At 45.4% G+C, this 23613-nt stretch overlaps 1 protein-coding gene across 1 annotated transcript; it reads right to left on the minus strand.

Moving 5' to 3' along the window:
* Positions 1–585: 585 nt before the first annotated feature.
* On the minus strand, positions 586–9215 carry LOC119335675 (DNA-directed RNA polymerase II subunit RPB1-like). Its single transcript, XM_037607771.1, has 14 exons — positions 8904–9215; positions 7792–8055; positions 6773–7072; positions 6529–6687; positions 6262–6423; positions 5961–6181; positions 5728–5869; positions 5294–5629; positions 4930–5216; positions 4591–4849; positions 1300–4418; positions 1124–1195; positions 965–1024; positions 586–880 (listed from the first exon to the last, which is right to left on the minus strand). Exons 1-14 carry the CDS (start codon positions 8985–8987, stop codon positions 787–789), a joined length of 5559 nt encoding a protein of 1852 aa, XP_037463668.1. The 5' UTR covers positions 8988–9215; the 3' UTR covers positions 586–786.
* Positions 9216–23613: the final 14398 nt, after the last annotated feature.

Raw genomic sequence — 23613 nt, forward strand, 5'->3', positions numbered from 1 at the left:
CTCGTTGCGTGTCCAGAATATCAATGAAGCCACCTCTGAGTTGTATCTCTATTTGGCTGCAGAATTTCCCATGAACACTGGTTGTATCTCTATTTCTAGCTAATAAAAAGGAGACATAAGTCGGAGAAAGTTATAAAAAGGGACGACGCAGAAAAAGAAGTGCTACAGATGATCATTGCTTATAGTGCTCAAAATAATGCAAGCGGGAGCAACACACAACCTACAAAGCATGTACCGTCGGTTGCACCACCGTCGGGCCACGTACCCAACAAGAAGATCACCACATATGTTTTTTTTTTCAGAAGATCACCACATATGTTAGTCAACGCTTGGCAGCCATACATTCTTCTTGCTTATGTAGCGCTGCCAACTGAACTACAGCCATATATTCCATCTCATCTGTGTGGAGCTGCCGACTAATCTACCGCATAAATTCCATCTCGTTTACGTGGCGCTGCCGTGTTCGTTTTGTACAACGCTACCGCGTCCATACATTCGCATGCCCCTCCCGTCTCGAAGAAGAAAATCCATGCAGACCATATACGTCTACCAAACTGAAGTTGCGCATGCAAAGCACTCCACAGATGAGAAGGCAAAAGCTCCAATGTTAACATTAGCATAACAATCCGATAGATAACACACAATTAAATATCAGCCCAGCTACGGCCGCAAATTCTAGTGCTGCCATTAGCATCGCAGCTTACAACAAGGCCTGTTCTGGACACACGAGGAAACAAGAATTGGTAGTGGGGCATTGTTCTGCATCAAGCCAACAGCAGCCATTTTCTAGTCAACAGTCTCATCGTCCTTGTCAGTTGTCTGCGGGCCGGTGGATGACGGGGAGTAGCCCGGTGCAGTCGGGGAGTAGCTTGCGCTGGGGCTGCACGCTCAAAACCACAATTGTCAGAAGAGCTAATTGCGCACTTTCATCGCGGGCAGATGAGATAAGACCTCAAGCATTTACCTGTAGTTTGGAGATGTCGGGCTGTAATCTGGGCTAGGTCCTCCAGAGGTAGTGTGCGGGCTGCAACACTCGCGCAACGTGTTAGAAAACCCATGTATTGCCACAGCAACAACGTTTTAAGTTAGAAACAATGGTGATTATCAACAGAAATGGGCTCACCTTGTAGGGCTGTATGACGGGCTTGGTTGTGCATATGATGGTGAGGTGGGCGAGTAGGTCGGTGAGGTCGGGCTGGAGAAACGAAACAGAGATGTAATGTAATCAAAATAAAGCATAGACATACATGGAAATGGAACACAACACCAAAAGAACGGCCAAAGCTATCAACAGAATACCTGTAGTTCGGAGAAGTCTGACTGTACGGGCTCATCATCCTTGGACTGCTTGGAGAATAAGCATGTGAAGGACTGTACTTGGCCGAAGAAGGATTGTAGCTCGGTGAAGTGGGGCTGTAGTTCGGTGAAGTAGGGCTGTAGCTCGGTGACGTCGGGCTGTAACCAGGCGATGTAGGGCTGTATGCAGGCGATGTAGGGCTGTATGAGGGCGAGGTAGGGCTGTATGAGGGGGATGTCGGGCTGTATGAGGGTGACGTGGGGCTGTATGAGGGTGATGTCGGGCTGTACGAGGGAGAAGTAGGGCTGTATGATGGCGACGTTGGGCTGTAAGATGGCGACGTCGGGCTGTATGCAGGAGATGTTGGGCTGTATGCTGGCGAGGTCGGACTATAAACCGGTGATGTTGGACTATAGCTCGGCGATGTGGGGCTATAGCTTGGTGATGTTGGGCTGTAGCTCGGAGATGTGGGGCTGTAGCTAGGAGATGTGGGGCTGTAGCTCGGGGATGTTGGCGAGTATGATGGACTGGTCGGAGAGTATGATGGACTGGTCGGGCTGTAGGAAGGAGAGCCAGGCGTATATGATGGAGAGGTGGGGCTGTAGCTGGGCGATGCAGGGCTGTATGATGGAGAAGTGGGACTGTAACCATGTCCTGGCCCTGGGCTGAACACCGGAGAAGATGGACTGTAACCACCTCCAGAGGATGGGCTGTAGTTTGACGGGACGGGTGAGAATGCCATGCCCCCAACATATGGTGAGAACTGAGCATCTGTAATTGGGGAAGCCCTGAAATTTGGACTCAGCATTGGTGACATCATTCCTCCATCACGGTACGGTGTCGCAGACATGGGTGAACGCGCTGGTGTCATGCCATAGTCCAGACCTTCAACATAGCTTGGGAGTTGAAGCTCAATCGCCTGCTGCAGCATCTGGTCATTCAGATACAATCCACAGCCTCCTGTACCAATAGGAGCAAGCTGGCCAAGCATAATGTTCTCAGTCACACCTCTTAGGTAATCAGATTCCGCATATACAGCAGCATCAAGCAAGATATCCACTGTTTCTTCAAAAGAACATCTCATGAGGGGCCCTGTGTCATTACGATTTATACCATGCCTAGTAATAGCCATCAGGTGACCTCTGTATGTCATCGTATCACAGAGAATGGCCAGATGCCTGTAGTTCACATAAGACCCATCAAAAGATATAACCACCCTCAGCTCATCCAAGAGAGACCTGCGGACAGCCTCAATCCCAAGAACCTCAATCACTTCAATCAAATGGTTACTTGTTGTCCTTGTAGAATCAACATCCTCATGACACATCACGGCCAAGAGGTTTACACCTTCTGTATCAAGCATCCACTCGTTATCTGGTTTGAAACCCTCACTTTCATCAAATTTATTGACCTTCCCGTATTTGATGAAGACCTTGTTAATATCTGGAATGCCTCGAAGGGCCATCTCAGTCAACATATTACCCTCAATCTTCTTGAGGAAGACATCATCCTCAGCAGATTCATCCTGTATTTCTCCTTTTGGAGCTTCGTCGTTTGTAATGCGGACACGAAGGATGAGCTTATCTGCATTATCATCATTGAATATGCATGACAAGTCATCGTCAAATTCATGATTGATCTTCTCTGCAATATCAGCCATGCTCAATTTCTTATCAACCATCATCTCACGGTTCAGCTCAATACGCAGCAGCCAAGGAGAGATCTTATCTGGGTCAATATCCTCATCAGGCATTTCATAATATGACCTGACAAATTCCACATCCTCTTCAATGATGGTTCCTAGAGGATCAGGATCATACCATATCTCAGTGGCATGGGTCACACTACGCAGTGTAGTGTACTCCAAGGCACACTGCACATTCTTAGCCAATTCTTTTTTCTTGCTCACCTCAGGCTTTAGGAAAACAGACAGAGATGGAGTCTTTATCTTCTTGGCGACGTTAATGATCTCTCTTAACCTGGGAACTCCAAGGGTAACATTCTTAGCACTAACACCAGCATAATGGAAAGTATTCAGTGTCATCTGAGTTGCCGGTTCTCCAATGGACTGTGCAGCCACACATCCAATCATTTCACCAGGAGCTACTAAAGACTGGAGGAATCTCGATTCAATCTCACCAATGACCCATTCGAAGGATTCCTTTGTAAGCCTGTATTCTTTCAAGACCCTCTTGCTAGCAAATGTGCTACGAAGCAGGATATTGAAGAACAAAGTAGCGTTCTTCTGAGCCTCGATGCTCATGGCATCGTCACCAGGGACAACCTTAAGTCTTTCTTGCAGCTTATCTATTGCTTCCACAATTTCCATTGGGTGCATGTCAGAAGGTCTTCTTAAATCAATCTTGAAAGTCTTCTGAGCATTCCAGATAAGCCGCTTGAGGTTGACAGGCATAGGCCATGTATTGTCGCCAGTTGTAGTAATTTCAGTCCCAAGCTGTAATCTGTCAGCTTCTAATTTCTGAACCTCTGCCTCGAACACATTTCTGAATTCACGAATGGTCTTCAAATCATCAACATGGTCAGGCAACATGTAAGTAGGCCTCCAGTTCTCATCATCAAGTTCATAACGAAATACATTATCAAACTCGGCCTTTTTCATCTTCAGGGAGTCCAATTTCTGTGATTCAATCCAAACAGCATCCATGCCATCTTCTCCATACAAGAATTGAATAACATCACCCAGCGAATTTCGCACAGTACCATCATATTTCACCATAATGTCCTCCATAGCCTTCACGAGCCTCCGCTGAATATATCCCGTCTCAGAGGTTTTCACAGCAGTATCAATCAAACCTTCTCTACCACCCATAGCATGGAAGAAAAATTCTTGTGGTGTCAGACCTCGAAGGTAAGAGTTCTCAACAAACCCGCGACTTTCAGGGCCGTAGTCATCTTTCGTGAAGTGGGGCAATGTACGATCAACGAAACCAAATGGAATCCGCTTGCCCTCAACATTCTGCTGTCCGACACAAGCAGTCATTTGCGAAATATTAATGAAACTGCCTTTTGAGCCTGCAGTGACCATAGCTTTCAAATTGTTGCTCTCAGACAAACTCTTCTGAGCACTACTCCCAGCATCATCACGAGCCTTGTTAAGAACCTAGCATAGAAAACGGGTATGTCAAAACAAGTCTACCAAAAAACTGATGGCTTACTCCTTCCCAAATGGAAGGATCAAAGTCTCCCAAATGGAAGAATCAAACTCTCCCAAAAAAAGCTGATGGCCTACTCCTTCCCAGATGAAAGAACCAAACAAGAGCATTCAGCAGTACCTGATTTACTCGGTTTTCGAATGATTCCATCATGGTGCGTCCTGGCTCAGGTTCCAAGTTCTTCTCTTGTGCTTGCTTAATAAGCTCCTTCACCTCATTCTTAGCTGTTCCAATTGTCTCGTTAATCTTCTCCATAGTAGCAGCATCTGCAATTGTATCTCCAATACCAATACTGAAACCGTTTTGCAGAAGCCAGTAGTTGACCAGCCACTGTGTATGACCCAAGAACTTCCGTGCAGCATCTGGCCCTACCTCTTCCCTGCAAACAGTTAAACCAACCAAAATTATTCAGCACAGAACATGTGTACCAAAAACTGCAATGCAACGTTTATAACTTACCAAATAACATGAATAAGACTTCCAGTTGACGTTCCAAGTGTTTTTTTGCAAAGTGTACCAGACAGAAGCTCTCCCTTCTCTATCCTGACCATAGTATCTCCTGGAGTAATAAATCCACTTTCTGTTTCAGCATGCCAGGCTGAAAATCTTATTAAATTGATTAGCTTCGGAATAATCAAGTTGAAAACTTGTTTGCCAGTCCAAATCGGCCTTGGTCTCAAAATGGCAGGTGCAGGAACCTTCCCATCAAAATCTTCCCACCACATTAGGATGTTCATAAATACATCCTGGGAGAAATTTCAGAACATTAAGCTACAAAAACTACAAACAATAATATTAGGTGTTTAAGGAGAGTATCGTTAACCTTTTCAATAAGAGTGTCCCTTTTGGTTATTTTTCGACACCCAAGAAGTGTGTCCTGGACAATACCCATAACAGGTCTATTCGCTTGAGGCGAGACAATACATTTTGGCACCATCATCAACTCTAAAACTTCGGCTCTTGTCTCAAATGACTGAGGAACATGCATATTCATTTCATCCCCATCAAAATCTGCATTGTATGGTGATGTGACAGACAGGTTCAGGCGGAAAGTTGAGTACGGCATAATTTTAATACGATGCCCCATGATAGACATTTTATGAAGACTTGGTTGCCGGTTGAAAAGAACAAAATCTCCATCATTGAGGTGTCTTTCCACCTGAGAAGTCAAGCACAAAACAGGTGAGCCAAAACAAAAGGCAATTTTTGTTATGTCACCACTAAAACGGTAGATGCTGCAACGATGTCAGCACTAACCTTGTAACCCAGCTCCAAATGCTGATCACTACTTTTCTTCACATAGCGAAGATCCAGCCTCTGACCATCTTCCCTGATGATGTACTTTGCACCTGTCTTACCTGGGGGTGGGTGAGGCCCATATTCTACTAGCTCTTTCAACCTGGTATGATCAGATTTAGACATAACTTCTCACATATCAATGCAAGAACAGTGATTGCATAATATGCCTTAATAACAGAAAATTAATTTACCTCTCAATGTTATATGGAGTGACAGTTTCTGGGTATGTCAGATTCAAAGCTATACTCCATGGCACCCCCAATTGATCAATGTTGATATTCGGATCTGGTGTGATGACAGTACGAGCTGAGAAATCAACACGCTTCCCCATTAAGTTTCCTCTAATCCGGCCTTCTTTTGCTTTCAGCCTGCTGCATATTGACTTAATAGGCCTTCCAGAACGCTGAGTGGCCTGGATATTTCCACAACAGATAATGAGAATAACTTATCTACTAGTGATTAATATGTGGAGTGTACTTATAGACTACTCACCCTTGGTTGTCCAGGAAGATCATTGTCGAAGTACGTTGCAATGTGAAACTGCAACAACTGAGCAAACTCAGTTATAATGTGAGCTGGGGCTCCATTTCTCTCTTGCCTCCTCAAATTCTCATTATGTCGAATTATCATCGCTAATTGATGAGTCAAATCATCCTGTAGAAACAGAAGAAACAGCGAGATAAACAGTGAGTGGAAGGGTGAGACCTGTGAACCAACCATTGGATCCATTCATAATAATTTTAGTAGTACTGGGCTAACCTCACTTCTGGAGGAAGTATCCATCATAACAGATGGTCTGACAGGTGGTGGAGGAATTGGAAGGACTTGCAGTATCATCCAATCAGGACGAGCATACTTAGGGTTCAGGCCCAACAAAAGACAGTCCTCATCACTTATACGCTTGAGAACATTAAGGACCTGCCCCAATAAACCATGATGTGAGCCATGTGATTAACTGAAAATTCTTAGAACCTATTGAATTGAGTAAGGATAATGTAAATACCCTCTCGGCAGAGAGAATTTGCTTTCGCTCCACTGGTTCAGGGAGTTGATCTTGATCATCACTTTTCTTCTTTGTTGCTTTAAATTCTGCAACCATCTTCATACCATCAACTGTGATATTTGGCTGCTGAGCACCACAACCGCCTCTTTTCTTCACTGGCTCATCAGCATCCTGCTGATCTTGAACCTCAAGTTCATCACCCCCAGCACAAATCTTTTTGCTCTTGCAAGCATCATATATTCTTCTTAATCTATTTTTTGGGTTCCTGATTTTCAGAGCCTGCTTGAACTTGGTATCCTCCTGCAAGACATCACTGATAAATAACATGCCAAGATCAAGGCACACAAAAATAAATGGTCCACGCTATGATACTGTTTAGTACTCCCTCCGTTCACAAATATAAGATGTTCTAACTTTTTTGTGAATCTGATGTATATAGACACATTTCAGTGTGTTTGTTCACTCATTTCAGTCCGTATGTAGTCCATATTGAAATATAAAAAACATATTATATTAGTGAACAGAGGGAGTACCTAACATGCAAGAACAACCTTTCTCAGAATTCATGAGAAAACTCCAAAGTTATTTGTAATTAGGTTCCATGGTTCTGGTTATTTTACCAAAGACAATAATTAATAAAATAGGCATTGCTACGGGGACACATCATCAATGCAGTTTTCTTTTGTCTGATGCAGTTCTACCAATGGCAGGCTCTATTGAAACTTCACAAAGATAATCTTGGCTTCCAGTGTTGAATTCCAGATCCATAACAAACATGCAAGAAGTCTAAATCAATTGCATGTACAGGTTCATTGCACCTGATCAAAAAAGATTCTATGACGTTGAACAGATGCAAAATTGGACAAACATAAGTGAAAATTACGATTGTCATGATTTCAGTTTAGCTTGTCTTGCACATCAGGGACTCCTTTCAGTTTACCTTAGATATGCACCAAACGACAACCTAGTAAAATGCACAAGTCTTAAAAGGAAACCAGACGAACAGAGGAGTCATGTACCTCATCCGCCAGGATCTTGGAACAGTTGAAGCACACACAGCGCATTATGGAGAGTACGGTCTTGATGAAGCCGATGTGGAACATTGGCTTTGCAAGCTCAAGGTGGCCAAAGTGACCCGGGCACTCGGCCATCCCAGCCATACATGTATCACACTTGATCTTCCGGTCAATGGTGCCCAAACGAGGGTCACTCAAACCCCCAGGCTTTGCCTTCCCCCTCTCCATAGTCTCTGCATGCTCTATCACCACCACTGACATTTGTCTCTACAAAAATAGCAAAGCAACACAAAATTTATCAAATTCAATCCTACACATTTCTTTGGGCACTCCATATGGACCAGTTCAGGAGGCACTCCTCAGACTATCATTACAATGGTCGATGGTCATTTGAACCAAACAAATCATACTATTAAACCCTCTCAATCCATCTTATTAGATATATTCTGCAAATCTATAGTATAAGACCATCAAGCAGATGCGTGTAGCCTTATTCAAACTTGTATTGAACATGAGCCAATCGAAAGCACGGTAAAATCATGTGTGATAACAAACAAACAGTGCAAACTGCTAAGCACAACCAAACTGCCAAATTCATAGTAAATACAAATACCACACAAGTAATTAGAACATTTGCCTTTTGTTAGGTCTGTTAAAAAAATTGCGAGAGAGATCTGTTAAAACTTTGATGCAATACAAGTGCGAAGTTCAACTCGGCAACTCGACCAAATATCCCACTTGAATAGTATTACATGGAGTACAACTTGTAGCTCAAACCGAACTAGAGACTTACAACCAAGCATTTTGCTCAAAGTTTAACTAGTTTCCCAAGTTAGCAAAACACCGACTCAACGAAACAACACTCATGCATATATTGTTCAGTGTCGGAACCTTTGGTAAGTTACAATGGATCAGCTTCAACATATATTTGCCAGATCAAGCTCGGCTAATTCGCTACCCAAGCAACACCAGATTGAAGCTAACAACCAGCAACCCGGTGACAGTTCATCCAGAGTTGGAAGCTAGCCAAGCCCAGTCAAACCAGTACGAGTTCCCACTCCACGCAGAGAAACGAAACAGAGGCGGCGGTGGGGGTGGGGGAGGCGAGGTATTACGATTTCATCCGGGTTGAGGATGCCGAACTGCACGAGCTGCACCTTGGCCACCTCAGCCGGCGAGTACGGGAACCTCGCGTCCATTTCACCCCCACGGCGGCGCCGCCGCCACCTAGGGTTTGGGTCTCAGATCCCGCCGCCCGCCGCGAGCGCTCCGCCGCCCGAAGCTTGGGCCGTACGGCCAGCCCCTGTCTGGAGCACGCTAAACTTTTTGGCGGCTAAAATCGAGCTCGAATGGGATCGATCCGACCGGCCCTCGCCTCCTCCGCGAGAGGGGAGGGGAAAGGGGATCGGGAGAGAGTGCGTCTGAGAAAGAGGAGAACTGGGTGGGGGTGGGGCTTTACTTATAGGCGTATCCTGCGCCGGACGGGCTATAGTGAGCCGGTGGGCGCGTGGACCTGTGGAGCCGGTGTATGGATTCATGACAGGGTAGGAAACGCGGTGTAGGTGGACAGGGTGCGGGGAGGGAGGAAACAAAGGGAGTCACAGTGAACCTGCTGTGGATGCGCAGTAGACGGTGTAGATGAGAGTTTTGGGTGGGTTTCCCGTCGCGTCAATGCGGAATGGTCGAGAGCCTGTGAGTGGTCCTCGACTCGTTGATTGTCGTGGCTTTGCTATTCTGGGCTATACGTCCCGTCGTTACGAGGCCAACTCCACCGCGCGACTCTATCTTGTCCGGTCCTGTTTGTTTGGGACAAAACGAACAAACAAGACGACCCAGCGCGCGACGGTCCGGACCCATCTGGTCCGTTTTGTGTCCGGGCCGACCCATTTCGAGCGCAAACTTGCGCCGGTTTTGGGTCGCGGTGGACAGCGAACGGACGCTTCGAACGTCCGCGTCGGGGTCGCGTGGCAGGCGGCCACCTATCTCCCATCCGCCAACATAAATGCGCACGGGCGGATGGCCCCATCTGTCATCCGGCCATCAAACAGTCGTCGTCCTTCTTAAATGGGACCCGTGGACCGGTCATCGTCCTCACTTCCCCACGCGGCCCCTCTCTGCCCCTCGAAAGCTGACACGCCCAAACCCTAGCCACTCCCCGTCCTCGAGCTCGCCGGCCGGCCGCAGCCATGGGTCTCTGGAACCGCAAGGGGAAGCACGACCGCGAGGCCGGCTCCTCCTCCGGCCGCCGTCGCGGATCCGTGAAAAAGGAGGAGCCCGCGTCACTGCCGCGCTCCTCCCGTCGAGCCCCCGCGCCGGCCCCCTTCATCATTGCCCCTAGGCCCGCCGGCGAGCGCGCCCGACAGTACATCTGCGCGGACGTGTGCCGTAGGTACTGGGAGATGAGGACGCCGGTCCCGTGGAGCGACGCCCACCTCCCCAACGGATGGCACCTCTCCGCGGATCGGGTCCCCATCCCGCCGGTGCCGGCGCCCGGCCGTGCCCGGCACGATGAGATCGCGCGCCGCCGCCGCCTCCTCCCCGATGACCTGTACTACGACCACGGGTATGCCCCCGACTCCCCGTTGTGGGACACATGGCTCCAGGACGAGCACGACGTGCGGCGCGCGTCGCCGGCACCGTGTCGGGGCCGCGGAGGCCACGTGCAGAGGCGCGCAGTCGTACGCGGGTGCGCGGCCTGACGCCCACGTCGTCGCCTTCCCCGTCTCCGTCGCCACCTCCCCCTCCTCGCATGACAGCGGAGGAGGAGGCCCGTCTCCTGCAGCGTGTCATGGACGACTCCATGAACACGCACGACGAGCGGCAATGGGACGGCCCGGAGAAGGCCATGGCCCTCTCTGCCGCCGGGGACGTCGCCTTCCCGGAGCTGCAGCTGGCGGCCGTCACGGAGGAGCCGATGGAGGAGGACCCGCCCGCGTTCGAGCAGCTGCTGGGCCAGGGGTGGGGCTGGTCCTGCACTGCTCCGGAGATGGCCGCCGGCGTGGGCGTGAACTGGTGCCCCACTCCGCCGCGGTCACCGGAGCGGGAGGCGTCGCCGCGGAAGGAGGTGGTGCAGGCACCTCCGGCCGTCCAGCCCGCCACCGTCTACCACGCACCGTCGCCCCACCTCTGGACGCCGCTGGACTACGTCGACCTCGTCAGCGACGACGACGACACCGGCGGCCAGTGAAGACGGCGACGACCACGGCACCGACGGGCGCGGCAAGAGCGCGGGGGAGGAGTTTTTTTATTTTGTTATTATGTTAATTATGAAACTGGGCCTTTTAAGTGGCCGTTGAAACTGGGCCGTTTTGTGGCTGACCCCTATATATGTTTTATGTTTTTTTAAATGCGTTTATTTGCTTTTTTAGTTATTTTATTCTAGTTTTTATAGTTTTTTATTCCCGTCCACCCCGGACACGATTTGGGGTGCGGCCGCGCGGTGGGCGCACGCACAACCCAACGGAAACAACCGGACACGGGCGAACCCATCGGCGCCCCAAAGGGACAAATTCCGGTCAATCCGGACGTCCATTTGGGGCCGCGCGGTGGAGTTGGCCTGATAGAGCCGAGGTCGGCGATAGATCATTCTGAGTTAGGAATATCTTTTGTTTCTCCAAAAAATATGTATAAATATTTTTTTAAGTATGTATATGTATAAACTCGGTTCAAAATGAAAGTTACTTAAATTTTTACATGCAATCTGATGTGGAATATTATGATTGGTAATAGAGGATGAAAGGATCCAACCGAGTTGAATTTAGGGGGAGCATTCTTGATTCAATCACCTATATCTAACGTCCCACGCCGTTTCGATGACGTGTCCATTACATCATGGATAAATTAAAAACACCATTAATTGCATTATTTGTAGTAAATGGTTCTGGAAACAACATTAATTGATAATTGTAAACGGCTTTAGAAATAACCGCAGTTGCATTAATTGTACTCAATTAGTCTTGGGAACAACATTAACTGCACAAATAATTGCATTAATTGTAGTTAGTCTTGGGAACAACATTAACTGCACAAATAATCTTCATAGTGGCCTACTTTGATTGCTTTCTTTTCACACAATGTATGAGGCTAACTCTACGAAAGAAGGGCGGGGGGGATTGTTCATGCACCAATGAGATGTTGTTTGTGTTACATACTTCATGAATGTTAAAAGCCTCGCCTAACAACAATACACAGCCAGGACACCCAATCGGTGGTGCATACGGAGGTACCACATCGAACATATGCACTTTTATGCCCATGAGTAGATATGATGAAGGCTTACCACTGAATTATGTAAGAATATTCAAAGGTGAGCATGCATAAAAAATTGTTTTTATCGTTCTTCGTTTACTCCGATAACTAGATGATACCTCGCGCGTTCCTATGTGGATTGGTTGCAATATATTTTGATGAAATTTAAATGAAAATTAAAATCTCTCTCTCTCTCTCTCTCCCCGTGTGTGTGTGGCTTATTGTGCTTGATTATTATATGGTTGTGAGTATATATAGAATATAAGTAGTATTTTTCATGTGTGTTAAGAGAAATATAGTTAGCGACTTAGCGTGGAATGATGAGGTGGCAGCTGTGGTGAGTTGAGATGCCTACATGTCAAGAGAGAATATAAATAGCATCCTTCATGCATGTTCAAAAAAAATAGTTAGTGGGGTGATGAGGTGGCATGTTTAATGTGGTGGTATATGTTCATGTTGAGAGAACTGAGATAGTGGGGATCATTATTTTTAGTATAGAGAATAATATGAGTTGCGTGCTCATTCTTATTTCAAGTTTTGTTTAACCAATAAAAACTCAAAGAATTCAAATCTTCGTGAGGCATCTCACAAGCAAATCCCATATCGCCATACTATTTATTTTAGAAGATGAAGGCTTGTCTAGCATACTGAAGAAGTGGGGAATTCGGACAAACTTAATACCATCCAAGTGTTAATATTGGCTCTCCTCCTGGTGAATCATTTATTATTTGCATATCATAACTTGTTGTTTGTTTAACTATTGTGAATAACTAGTGGGTATCGCCAATGGTTTGGGATGCCTACCCAAATGCTTCAGGACAAAAGGTCGGCAAAATCCTTCAATCATTACAATAAGGTTGTCGCAATACAATTCGCGGGAGGAAAGATGGTCTAAATGGTATAAGTGACTCTATATCACAACAAAATTTGGGAAGGCCGACATATTTTGAAAAATGAAAGAATGGTATTCCACATATCTTAGGGTGTGTTGGGATCTCCTCCCGCTCCATGCTTCACGAACTCATGGAGTGGAGCAGAGCCGAACGAAATAACCCAAGGAAGCTAGCTTCGGGAAGCTATCATCGAACTTAGTGCAAAAATCTGGAGCGAGGTCAGCCCAGCTCCACCAAAATCAGAATCCGTAGTTCACCTATATTACAGCCAACATGCCACCGCCAAAGATAACGATTCGTCCAGCCATGCGAAAGAAAATGATTCATTCTCTCGACAGCCACGTATCGCTAGGAATCGATACCGCATCTCCTCTCGATACCCATCCTGGGCTGGTTCTACCCGACCCAATATGGTGCTAGACAGCCCAGCAACCGTTGCCAGCCCAAAATCGCAATGGGGAAGCTAATTTAGCTGCAGAACGGAAGGAAATTGCTGCGTGGAGTGAGAAGCCGAGAAGAGAAGCTGGATTTGTGGAGTTTTGTGAAGTTGGGGAAGATCCGAACAGGCCCTTGGAAGTGGATATCCTATATACCTAAGAGAGTGACCCCACTAATTTATCTCAACATGCAAGCATGTGATGTCATCATACAATTATGGATGGGATAAGGCTCACCTCAACATGCAACCATGCATGAGGAAAAAAACCACCACCACATGCAACCATGCATGAGAAATTACTTTTCATTTTATTATTCTACTTATATTCGATAAATATTTTACAACTATACATAACGAACATAATAAGCCATACATATTTTTAACTTTTGGTCACGTGTTATTAATACAAATATTTATATTTGGCACGATCAAATCTCACTAAAATATATTACAACCGATTTCTGCAGCAACGCACCGGGTATCCTCTAGTTCCAAATATCTTAGAAGGCCCCCTAAAAAACACCTTAGAAGGTGGTGTTTGGAAGAAAGTACATAGGTGGATGGTAGACCTAGTCATTCAACCGTAAAGAAGTTTAAATAAAATATGTTACTCTAGCAATAGAAACTTACTCTATGACTTGTTTCGAGCTTCCAAGAGGATTGTGCAATCATATAAATTTGTTAACAAGGAAAATTTGGCGAAAATTTGCACAGACAAGCACATGCTCAACCATTGATCTGCATCATGATTCACACGCTCGTTTCCATCGAAACAGATACTTCATACAAAAATATTTTTAAAAAGGGAAATCCTAGGCTCTTTAACATGGCAGAACTTCTTTATTCAGTACTTGTTTGACTGTGCTAAAACATAATGCTTATGTCGAGAAAATAAGTAAGCATAAAAACCATACCTGAGTGGCGCCCCACATGTGTGGAGTGACTTTGCCGGACTTTCTATTTTGATTCATGTGGGCCCCGTCACTGAGTGTTGGGTTCTGCGCTAGGGTGCATCAACTGCAAATCAGAATTGTCCTACGCATAGATCAACCAGGAACATCCTACGGGAGATGGATCACGGATCGTTACCACTAGACGCGTAGTGCCGTGCAGCGGAAGTAGAGTTGGGGCAGCGCGTCGGGTTCGTCTCCTCCTCATCAGACCTTCCTTGAACAACCGATCGTCGGATCCCACGTATTTTGCCAGAACGGCGCAAGTACATCGCCTCTAATAGTATCCGCGCGTGCAAGAGGAACATCGTGGGGCGGATTGCTAGGTCCGATCACACAGTCGGTGACGAGTGGAGGTGGCTGCTGGCAACACATGTAAATCCCTAGTGATGGCGCCGAAGGGATCAACCGAATGAGTTCGCCGCACCCCCACTACATATAGGCATCCGTCGCGGGCTCAACACTTGGGCCTCGCACGGATCCTAAAGCCTAATGTTTGTTTGGCCTGGATCCGAGTCCGAGTAGGATCACATCTGACTCATGGAGTCGGATCCAGCCTCATAGGTTCCTTCCCTTAAGCGTGCGACCCCTTAGGTTCAAGTCGGTTTGGTCGCAGGTTGGATCACCTCCTACCTGCTCGACTAGTAGCGGCCTCCAGCAAGGCATGCCAACCACCAAGTAGACAATGAAGTCGGTCGGCGAACCTGTACAACATGTTACAATTATGTTCCGTTTGCACACGGTATATGTTGTCGGGCTCAAGGCGAGTCTGCCATCATTGTCCTAGCCCGACCTCTTTCTCGTTCCAGTGATGTCGACCACTAACCGGATTATCTCATAATCCTTGTCGCATGGCCATGCTTATCTTGGTCGGATCACATGAGGGGCCTAGAGTATATCTCTCCTGATCGGAGGGGCAAATCCCATCTTGCTCGACCATGTCTCAGAGCATGGGTCTAGACAAGTCCGAAACCTACCTTTGTAACTACCCAATCAGGAAGTAGCGTTTGGTCGGCCCAATACAGGTTTGTCACCATCTCGAGTACATGCGCCAGCTCAAGTCTTAGGACATAGAATGTATGTTATACTATAGACTCACGAATGACCTATCGATGCGTCTCATAGTCAGGTCTATCCGACTCAGACCTTATCTCAACTCGGATCCGACTATGTCGAACCCGACCGGATCCTTTTGAGTTCATATTATCCGGCTAGCATCCAATGCTTCATGGCTAGTGAGACCGAGTCATCCATCATGTCATATGCTAGTCTATTTAGCTGCGCGTCCACACAACCCTTTCGACTAGCACTACAAAAAAACACTTCTGTGATGATACGTGTTTGTCACAGTAGGTCACGATTTTTGTCATGCATGTACATTCATGACGATTTTATGACAGAATCAAGATAGTCATACCTGTGTTGTCATAGAAGTGCTCCATGACAATACCAAAATTATCATCACGGAAGTGTCCCCTTCCATGACGATAAATGTCACGTCATGAAAGTGCTTTCGTCAAGGGTGACCGACATGTGGCATCCACTGTAATGGATCGTCGTTAAGCTATCGGGTCCGGTATTGGATCCATTAACCCGCTAACAGCCACGACCAATGGCGATTTTTCACGTGTAAAATTCTCATTGGCCGATGAAACCACGTGTCAGCTCCGCGTTGGCACAGATGTCACTCATCCAATGGGCGAGATGCGCCTATGATATGTTGACACGTGGACCGATCCAAAAGTGGCCCATAAAGATTAAATGGGCTGGCCCAGCTAAAGGCCCACAAGATTTCGCATACCATAATGGGCCAACCTAGCTAAAGGCCCACAAGATTTTGCAGACCATAATGGGCTGGCCCAGCTAAAGGCCCACGAGATTTTGAAGACACTAGTGGGCTGGCCCATTAACAAGCTGCCATGTTTTGGGCCAAATGTTGGCCCATATTTGATCTGGTCCGTTAACAGTCTGCCACGTTCTAGGCATTATAAGGACCCATATGAGATTTGGCACGTTAATAGCCTACCATGTTCTGGGCCATATTAAGGCCCATATCAGATCCAACCATTTAAGAGCCTTTCATTCTTTGGGCTAAATTAAGGCCCATATCAGATTAACCATTAACTAGACGTTGTGTGTTTTGGCCGACTTGAGCCCCGGTTAGGATTTCTATTTGTTAAAGGCCCATTTAATAGTACGGCCTGATATTAGTTCTGACCTACTAAAGGCTCGTTTAATATCTCGACCCTATATTTTATTTCGGCCTGTTAAAAGCCTAGTCATATTACATCCACTGGGCATCAAAGTTCGCCATATGATAATAAAGCACAAACAGACAGCAGATTACATACACTAGGCATCAAAGATCACCACCAGTGCAAATAAACACACCGACAGAATAATATACAAAACTGGTAACACTTCAATAGAGTTCAAGAAACGTTAGCCCTGCTTGGGAGCTGCAGTGCAAGCTGCTGAGCAAGCTGATGAGACTACGCTTGTTTGCCACTTATATCCTCCTCACTCCGAAAGAGAAACAAGCACACATATGACAAGTTTTGCACATACGAGTATCAGTTCTGATAATACATCACATTTCTTATTGGCGAATAAAGTGACACAGTTTGAAATAGCATTATCACAATATGGTATTGTTCAGGTTAAGACATGGCAGGAAATGATATTGTGAAGAAGTTGGCAGCTTCACGACACCACTGAATTACAGATCAAGAACTCATAAGTATCAATGTTTAGTGTGTTGTCAATTTATCCCATTTCAGATTGGCAAAATAAAGAGACGGTTTAAATAATAGTAGAATGATATGACATTGTTCATAGTTAAGACATTGCAGAATATGACATTGTGCTGTAGTGGGTAGTTTCACCACAACACTGGATTACGGATCAAGAACAGAAGCATACATGCAGTGCAAAAGAAGATCACTTGCACTGTATAGGTTAATTTACATGGTATGAAGAAGGAACTTGGTTGTACAACTGAAAACTTAAATTGAGAAGGACAAACTTTTGTTTATGGACTTCATAATAAACTTTAAACATGCAATTTAATGCAAACACCAAAAAAACAGTTGTTGCAGTCATGCCTAGCCAAATACACACAACAAAGTTTGAAGGCTTGAGAAGGACAAACTTATATTAGTGGTGAAGGTCGGCTCTATAAAGCCCTTGTCCATGCTGATGGGGGCAATTCAAGAAGTTTACCATAGAATCTTCTTCATAAGCATTGCCTTTATTCTACATTTTGTTAAGAGTAAATATACATGTGATAATATAAGAAAAAATGAAGAATATTTAAGATAAGATGAAGAGTGATGCTACATAACCAAGTAGCTATAAATGTAAGTACAGCGATTTATGCAAAAGGTACAACCAAGAGCAATGCATAGCTAAGCTTCTTCAGTACCATTGGTGTTATCCAACCTTATGATAAGAGTAAATGCAGATCTGATATGTAGAAAAATGGAGGGCACAGGAAAATAAGCTGTAGAGTGATGGTAGATGAACAACTAGCTGTCAATATAAGTACACTGATAAAGGACAACAGGTACTTACAAGAACAATGCAGAGCTAAACTTTTTCATTGGAATTGAGTATATTCTACATTAATGTAACCACTAATACACATGTGATAATTTGGAGCGAATAATTGATAAGCAAGCTATCATGCATATTGCTGTCACATAATGAACCAGGTATGAATGCAAGTACAGTGATACGGGACAATAGGTAGTAACAGGAGCAAACGGACAACATATTTGCGATATCATGCCGTCCTTTTCAAAGCAGATTTCTTCTTCAGGCAGATTTCCTGCAAAAGAGATCCGTAAGGCACATGCGGAAAAGTAGAAGTTCAAATTGTCATATGATATCATAGATAGTACCTCATCCTGGGAATGAGACCAGTGCATACCAAGGTTTTTCCATTCAATGTCTTCTAAATTTAGCACAGGAGACTTCACTGGAAATTCGTTTATATACTTGCCATCAAAGTGTGATTTCCTCAGCTAATACTGATACTGCTGCATGCTTCCTTGAAAAGCGCAAGCAAGCTTTGCTTGTCATGACTATCCAGATTGACCCTCGCCTACTTACAACAATGTAATGTAGACTATTGATGTGTTCAATCAGCAGAAAACAGAAAACTAATCACCATGAATAATAGCACTTACACATAAGTGGGACAGGAAGATGTGAAAATGGTGTTTATCTTCACTATAATCTTCTCATGATGGGAATATATGAACGTAGTTCCTAACAACATTGAAAGCATTGTCTTTTAAACTGGGCATAACTGGAATGGAGTTCCATTCTGCAGGAATTGGCCGTCTCTGCAGTTGGATAGGTCTTCGGCTGGTGGACTTGCTGCACTTTTTGTTGGAGTGGGATTTTTCTGTGGTACGGTTGGTGCTATGGCAACTGAAATTGGCATACCTTTTGCTGGAGTGCAGGTCCTGTGTGATGGGGATAGTGGTGTGGCGAGTGAAGTATGGATACAGTCTATTGGAGTGGGTCCTACGTTTTGTGTCACTTGTTGTAGAGCCAATATAAGTGGGGTGCTATCTGATTTCTCCGGCACCATCACATTTTTCAAGGACTTTGCTGGTGCTCCTTCAGGTTCGGCAATCACTCCCTTCCTTTTTGATGTCTGATGCTCAAGAACAACATTTGAGTGGAAAACATGGTATGATGAGAGATCGAGTGTGTTTTGATAATGGATGGGCATGGCATCTTGACATATATGATGAGTAAACTAAGCAGATGGAGGTGCAACAAAGTAGAAGAAATGCAAGACACCTTATGCAAGATACACGCAATCAATAAAACCTTGCCAAATTAGAACTGACACCTTGATGGCTGAACAAGACAAGCCATCTGCCTTCGACTCCTCAAGGCCAGAATAGTCATTAGGATCATATTCTGAACAAGAATTTGCAGGTGGGAAGCGTATGAGTTTCATTGCATCCAGAATGGAACTCAATGCCTTGGTGCCAATTTTGTTAGTCATTGCAGTGTTCCACAATATTCTTCTGATGCGCGCATTCTGATATTCATTGTGATTACGTACAATATCTGTGAAGCATGAAAACATAAATAGTAGTGAGATTATCTTTGTAATGCAGAGGATATTCTAATATAGGGGCTCCCTATGAACCCTTGTGTGCTATCACTGAATTCTGATGAGAGAGCCCATGTGTGTTGTAACATGGTGCGTGCATTAATGTAATCTGGCACAAGTACACAAAAAAGGCTCCAAAAGTAAGGATAGTTGGCAGATGATAGGTTCATAATATAATGTATAGAGAGTTCATTGCCAAACCATGGTAACAAGAGCACACAACAACTAGGCAAATCATAGTGTACATAAAAGGGATACACCATAACTAGCATATATTAATCGGGTAAGTGGAACTGGTTGGAAAATACGGTGTTATATTGTCGCTACTAATTGAAAGCCTATCGATCACGTACATGCCAACTCTATCAGTTGTTGACTGCAGATGTCCCTGTTCCCCTTCCTGACAAGGAGCATACTGTACGTACTAAATACATAATGACAAAAGAGGAACATGTTAAAGAATAGAAGAGGAAGCATATCTTGAGGTTCCGCTTCTTTGCATACAATGTTGGTTGCCCACTCATGATGAATCACAGCGCCCAAAGAAATGCCGTTCCATGATGTCTCTCTATATGTGGCCACATGCATTTGGAAAATCAAGTGGGAGCATTAGCTGGCCAATTAAATGTGTGTCTGTTAACTAATATCAATATCATATCATAATTCATATTTGAAGAAGTAAGCTTTGGAGTTATGATTGGTGTGTTGTTTAGCTTCAAGAGTGGACTGCTGCTAGTGTGGCATAAAGCAGCTACACAGATTATAGTGTAGATATAACGGGAAAACCATAAGCATCACAAGTAAAATTAGGAAAGTGGAACTTGCTGGAAAATATGGGCTACTATTGCCGGTATGGCTTGAAAGGCTTCGGATACTAGCTCTCTTCAACTGAAGGTGTGGTACTGTTAATATCAGTGTAACTCACAAAGGCGACGCAGCTCCTCGCATTTCCTTGCTAATATTATAGGATTCAAGTTGGCAGGCCACTAAAATTCCTATTCATATGTTTACAAAATCCTACGAATCAAAGAGGCCCAAAGGGTTGAAAGTGTCCATCACAACCGACCGAAGAGATCTCTACACTGCAAATGTCCCTGCCCCTCTTCACTGCAAGGAAGATATTGTACTGCTATCATACTCCCTCCATTCCAAAATATAAGTCTTTGTAGAGATTTCCACTATGGATCACATACAGATGTATACAAATACATTTTAGAGTGTAGATTCACTGATTTTGCTCCATATGTAGTCCATGGTGGAATTTATACAAAGACTTGTATTCAGGAATGGAGAGAGTACTTATTAAAGAAGAACAGAAGAGGAACATGCTAAAGTAGAGCAAGCAAATTTTGGATAATAAAACGTTCGTTGCGCAGTGCCCACACATGATGAACCAGAGCGCATTAAGAATGCAACTCCCTGCTGTCTCTCTATATGTGGCGCACGTGCTTTTCAAAGTAAAGTAGGAAAATTAGCTGACCAATTAAATGTTATCTGTTTTAGTAATATCAGCATGATATCATATTCGTATTTGAGCAACAAGTTTGAAATTATGAGTAGCACGTTCTTTAGCTTGATGGATTGAGGAGCGGTGAAGCAGCTACGATGATGGTACTGAATATAAAGGAATGTCTGCATGCAAGTCGCGTGACTTTTGTCATTTGGGTCAGTCGGCCATTTCAGGTGGTTGGATGAAGATCCTACGTCTCCTAACCCTTCTTCTTCCTCGTCTCTGATTCTTCCCCTGTAGAATACCGCATGGGCCGCTAGCCGAACCACCGGCCTCGACCCTCCCACCCTCCCCTGAACCGCCCCTGCCGCTTGTGTTCCTCCGCCACCCCCACCCCCACCCCCGCCCCCACCCGTGTCGAGTTTTTTTCGTTCGGCGAGGCCCCACCACCGCTTGGCCACCGCCCCCACAACCATCGTCCCCACCCAAGCCCCTTCCTTCCCTCCGGCGAACTCTGACGAGCTCTCAAAAATCGACTGACCCAATTTTGAAATTTAGTCTACTGTCATTTAACTAGTGTGGAATATAAAGGGGGGGGGACATAAGCATTGCAAGTATAGTGTTGAGCGTGCCATGGCGGATCTGAAGGTGCAAACCGGACAAAGGCAACTTTGCAACCAATGTTTGCTTTCAACTAACAAGTAAGATCCTAAGTGATGGACAAGAAATCACAGTAAAGCAGTGGCGATCTATTTTCTTGCTGCGATAAATAAGTTGAGCAGATACGAAAGGGTACCGCCTCTGGTGCCGTGTATGCATCCGCTGAGAATTTGACGGTGCTGTAGTAGCGATGGCTGTCGACGGCGTGGAAGCAGATCTAGGAGGGTAGACGGTGGCGGCGGGGAAATGTCCCGGCGAGGTGAATGAGATGGTTGTAGGAGCGGCACCGACAAGGTGGACGACGTTGGGGTTGAAGTGAGAGGACGGGATGCAGGGATCCTGGTCCGAAGCCGTGGATGGGAGAGGTCGATCTCTTGTAATGGACGACGGCGTCGGGTTATCAGCTCCGGCATGGTGGAGGAGGACGACGATGGATGGGGTGGCGGACAGAGGAGACTGCGGTGGAGAGGGTGTTTTGGCGCCCACAGAGTACGAATGGGGAAATAGAGGGAGAGAGGAAGGGGGAACCATGTCTTCAGGGCGCGCTTGTCTCAAATGTGAGGAAATTTACAAACTTAGCCCCCATTTAAAATTTTCTACATCACAACAATATTAGTCGGCTGGGGATAGGACAGTAATCTCACATACACCAAATATTTGCCGACGGAGATTTTGGCCGAGGAGAGTTTGTTTTGGTGCCCACCGTGTATGAATCAGGGTGAGAGGCGATTTCGACCGAGGAGACACTGTGTTTTGGTGCCCACCGTATATGAATCCGGGTGAGAGGCGGGCATGTCATGTTTGAGTGAAATTACAAACCTGCCCCTATCAAGACCTATTGAAATCGAGCCGACATGTGCTGCATGTCAAGGACATGCAGTAATTTCCATCTCCCATATTTTGGTTTTGGGCGGTTACTACGAGTTTGGTCGCTTCATTCAATTTTTTGAGATAAAGCTTGCACGTTTACCATGCCAACTCAATTCCAATCCATTTTGTATTCTTTTTTTCGTGCAGGATCCATTTTTGGTTGGAATAAAATTCTATATACATTATTTTTATATATATACTTTCGAAAATACAACAAAGAATACTGCTCCTTTATATATAATATGATTTACAAATACAATGATCTAGTAAGTGCATCTAGTGCCACCCCTAGTTGGTTTTGGCGTATTGACGACAAACGTGGTTGAGGGACTAATGTGTTTCTGAGAATTGCAGGATAACACATGTAGTAGTCCCTCATTGATTCGGTTTACCTACCAGAGATGACCCCTAAAATGTGTGAAGACATTAAAGACAATGGTGGTTCGTGAAGACATTCACGATGAAGATTATGACGTGTGAAGATATTCACTTGAAGACTATGGAGTGCGAAGACATAGTTGTTTCGTAGTTTCCTTTCTTCTTTATTGAGTCATAGGAACCACCGTACTGTTAAGTGGGGTCCAAGTGAACAAAGTCAGAGTGACTGATGTGATGCTCAACCAAATCCTATGTCTTCGAGTGAAGACAATGAGAGCAAACCCTATCCAGAGCTGGATGAGTCAGTTTTGCTTGTAGCCCAAGCCAAGCTGTCGCGTGTGTTTGAAATCCGACCGTTGGACACGTGTCGGTTCCTTAGTGACCCAGGGTCATTTCGGACATATCAAGTCGGGTTGCCACTTGGCTATCGATAGCCCACCCCCTACACCATAAATTGGTGGCTGCTCAGAGTTAGTGCACGGCTTGTGTCGTTTGAGAGCAACCCACCTCTGAAGCATTTGAGAGAGAGATACTTGCGAGGACAAAGCCCAGAACACCCAGAGCCAAAGAGTGTTAGGCATCACTGAAGTCTTTCTGTCTGCGTGATCTGAGGACTTGTTACACTTGAGGACTGTGAATCCTCCAGCCGGTTAGGCGTCACGTTCCGAGCACCAAAGAGTCATTGTGGATTGCCGGTGAACAAAGTCTATGAAGGTTTGGAAGTCTGCCTTGAAGACTTACCTGAGTGATACGGCGAGGACTAAGTGTCCTTAGCTCTAGGGGAATAAGGTGAAGACACT

Source organism: Triticum dicoccoides, chromosome 7B (assembly GCF_002162155.2).
Source record: "Triticum dicoccoides isolate Atlit2015 ecotype Zavitan chromosome 7B, WEW_v2.0, whole genome shotgun sequence".
NCBI lineage: Eukaryota > Viridiplantae > Streptophyta > Magnoliopsida > Poales > Poaceae > Triticum > Triticum dicoccoides.

What these genes read in the sequence shown, in the direction of transcription:
- LOC119335675 (XM_037607771.1), bottom strand. Translation starts at nt 8,987, where the DNA reads ATGGACGCGAGGTTCCCGTACTCGCCGGCTGAGGTGGCCAAGGTGCAG. An exon ending in ACTCCATATAACATTGAGAG is followed by an intron (nt 5,870 to 5,960) that starts GTAAATTAATTT and finishes TGATCATACCAG; the next exon opens with GTTGAAAGAGCTAGTAGAAT. An exon ending in CCGTCATACAGCCCTACAAG is followed by an intron (nt 1,025 to 1,123) that starts GTGAGCCCATTT and finishes CGAGTGTTGCAG; the next exon opens with CCCGCACACTACCTCTGGAG.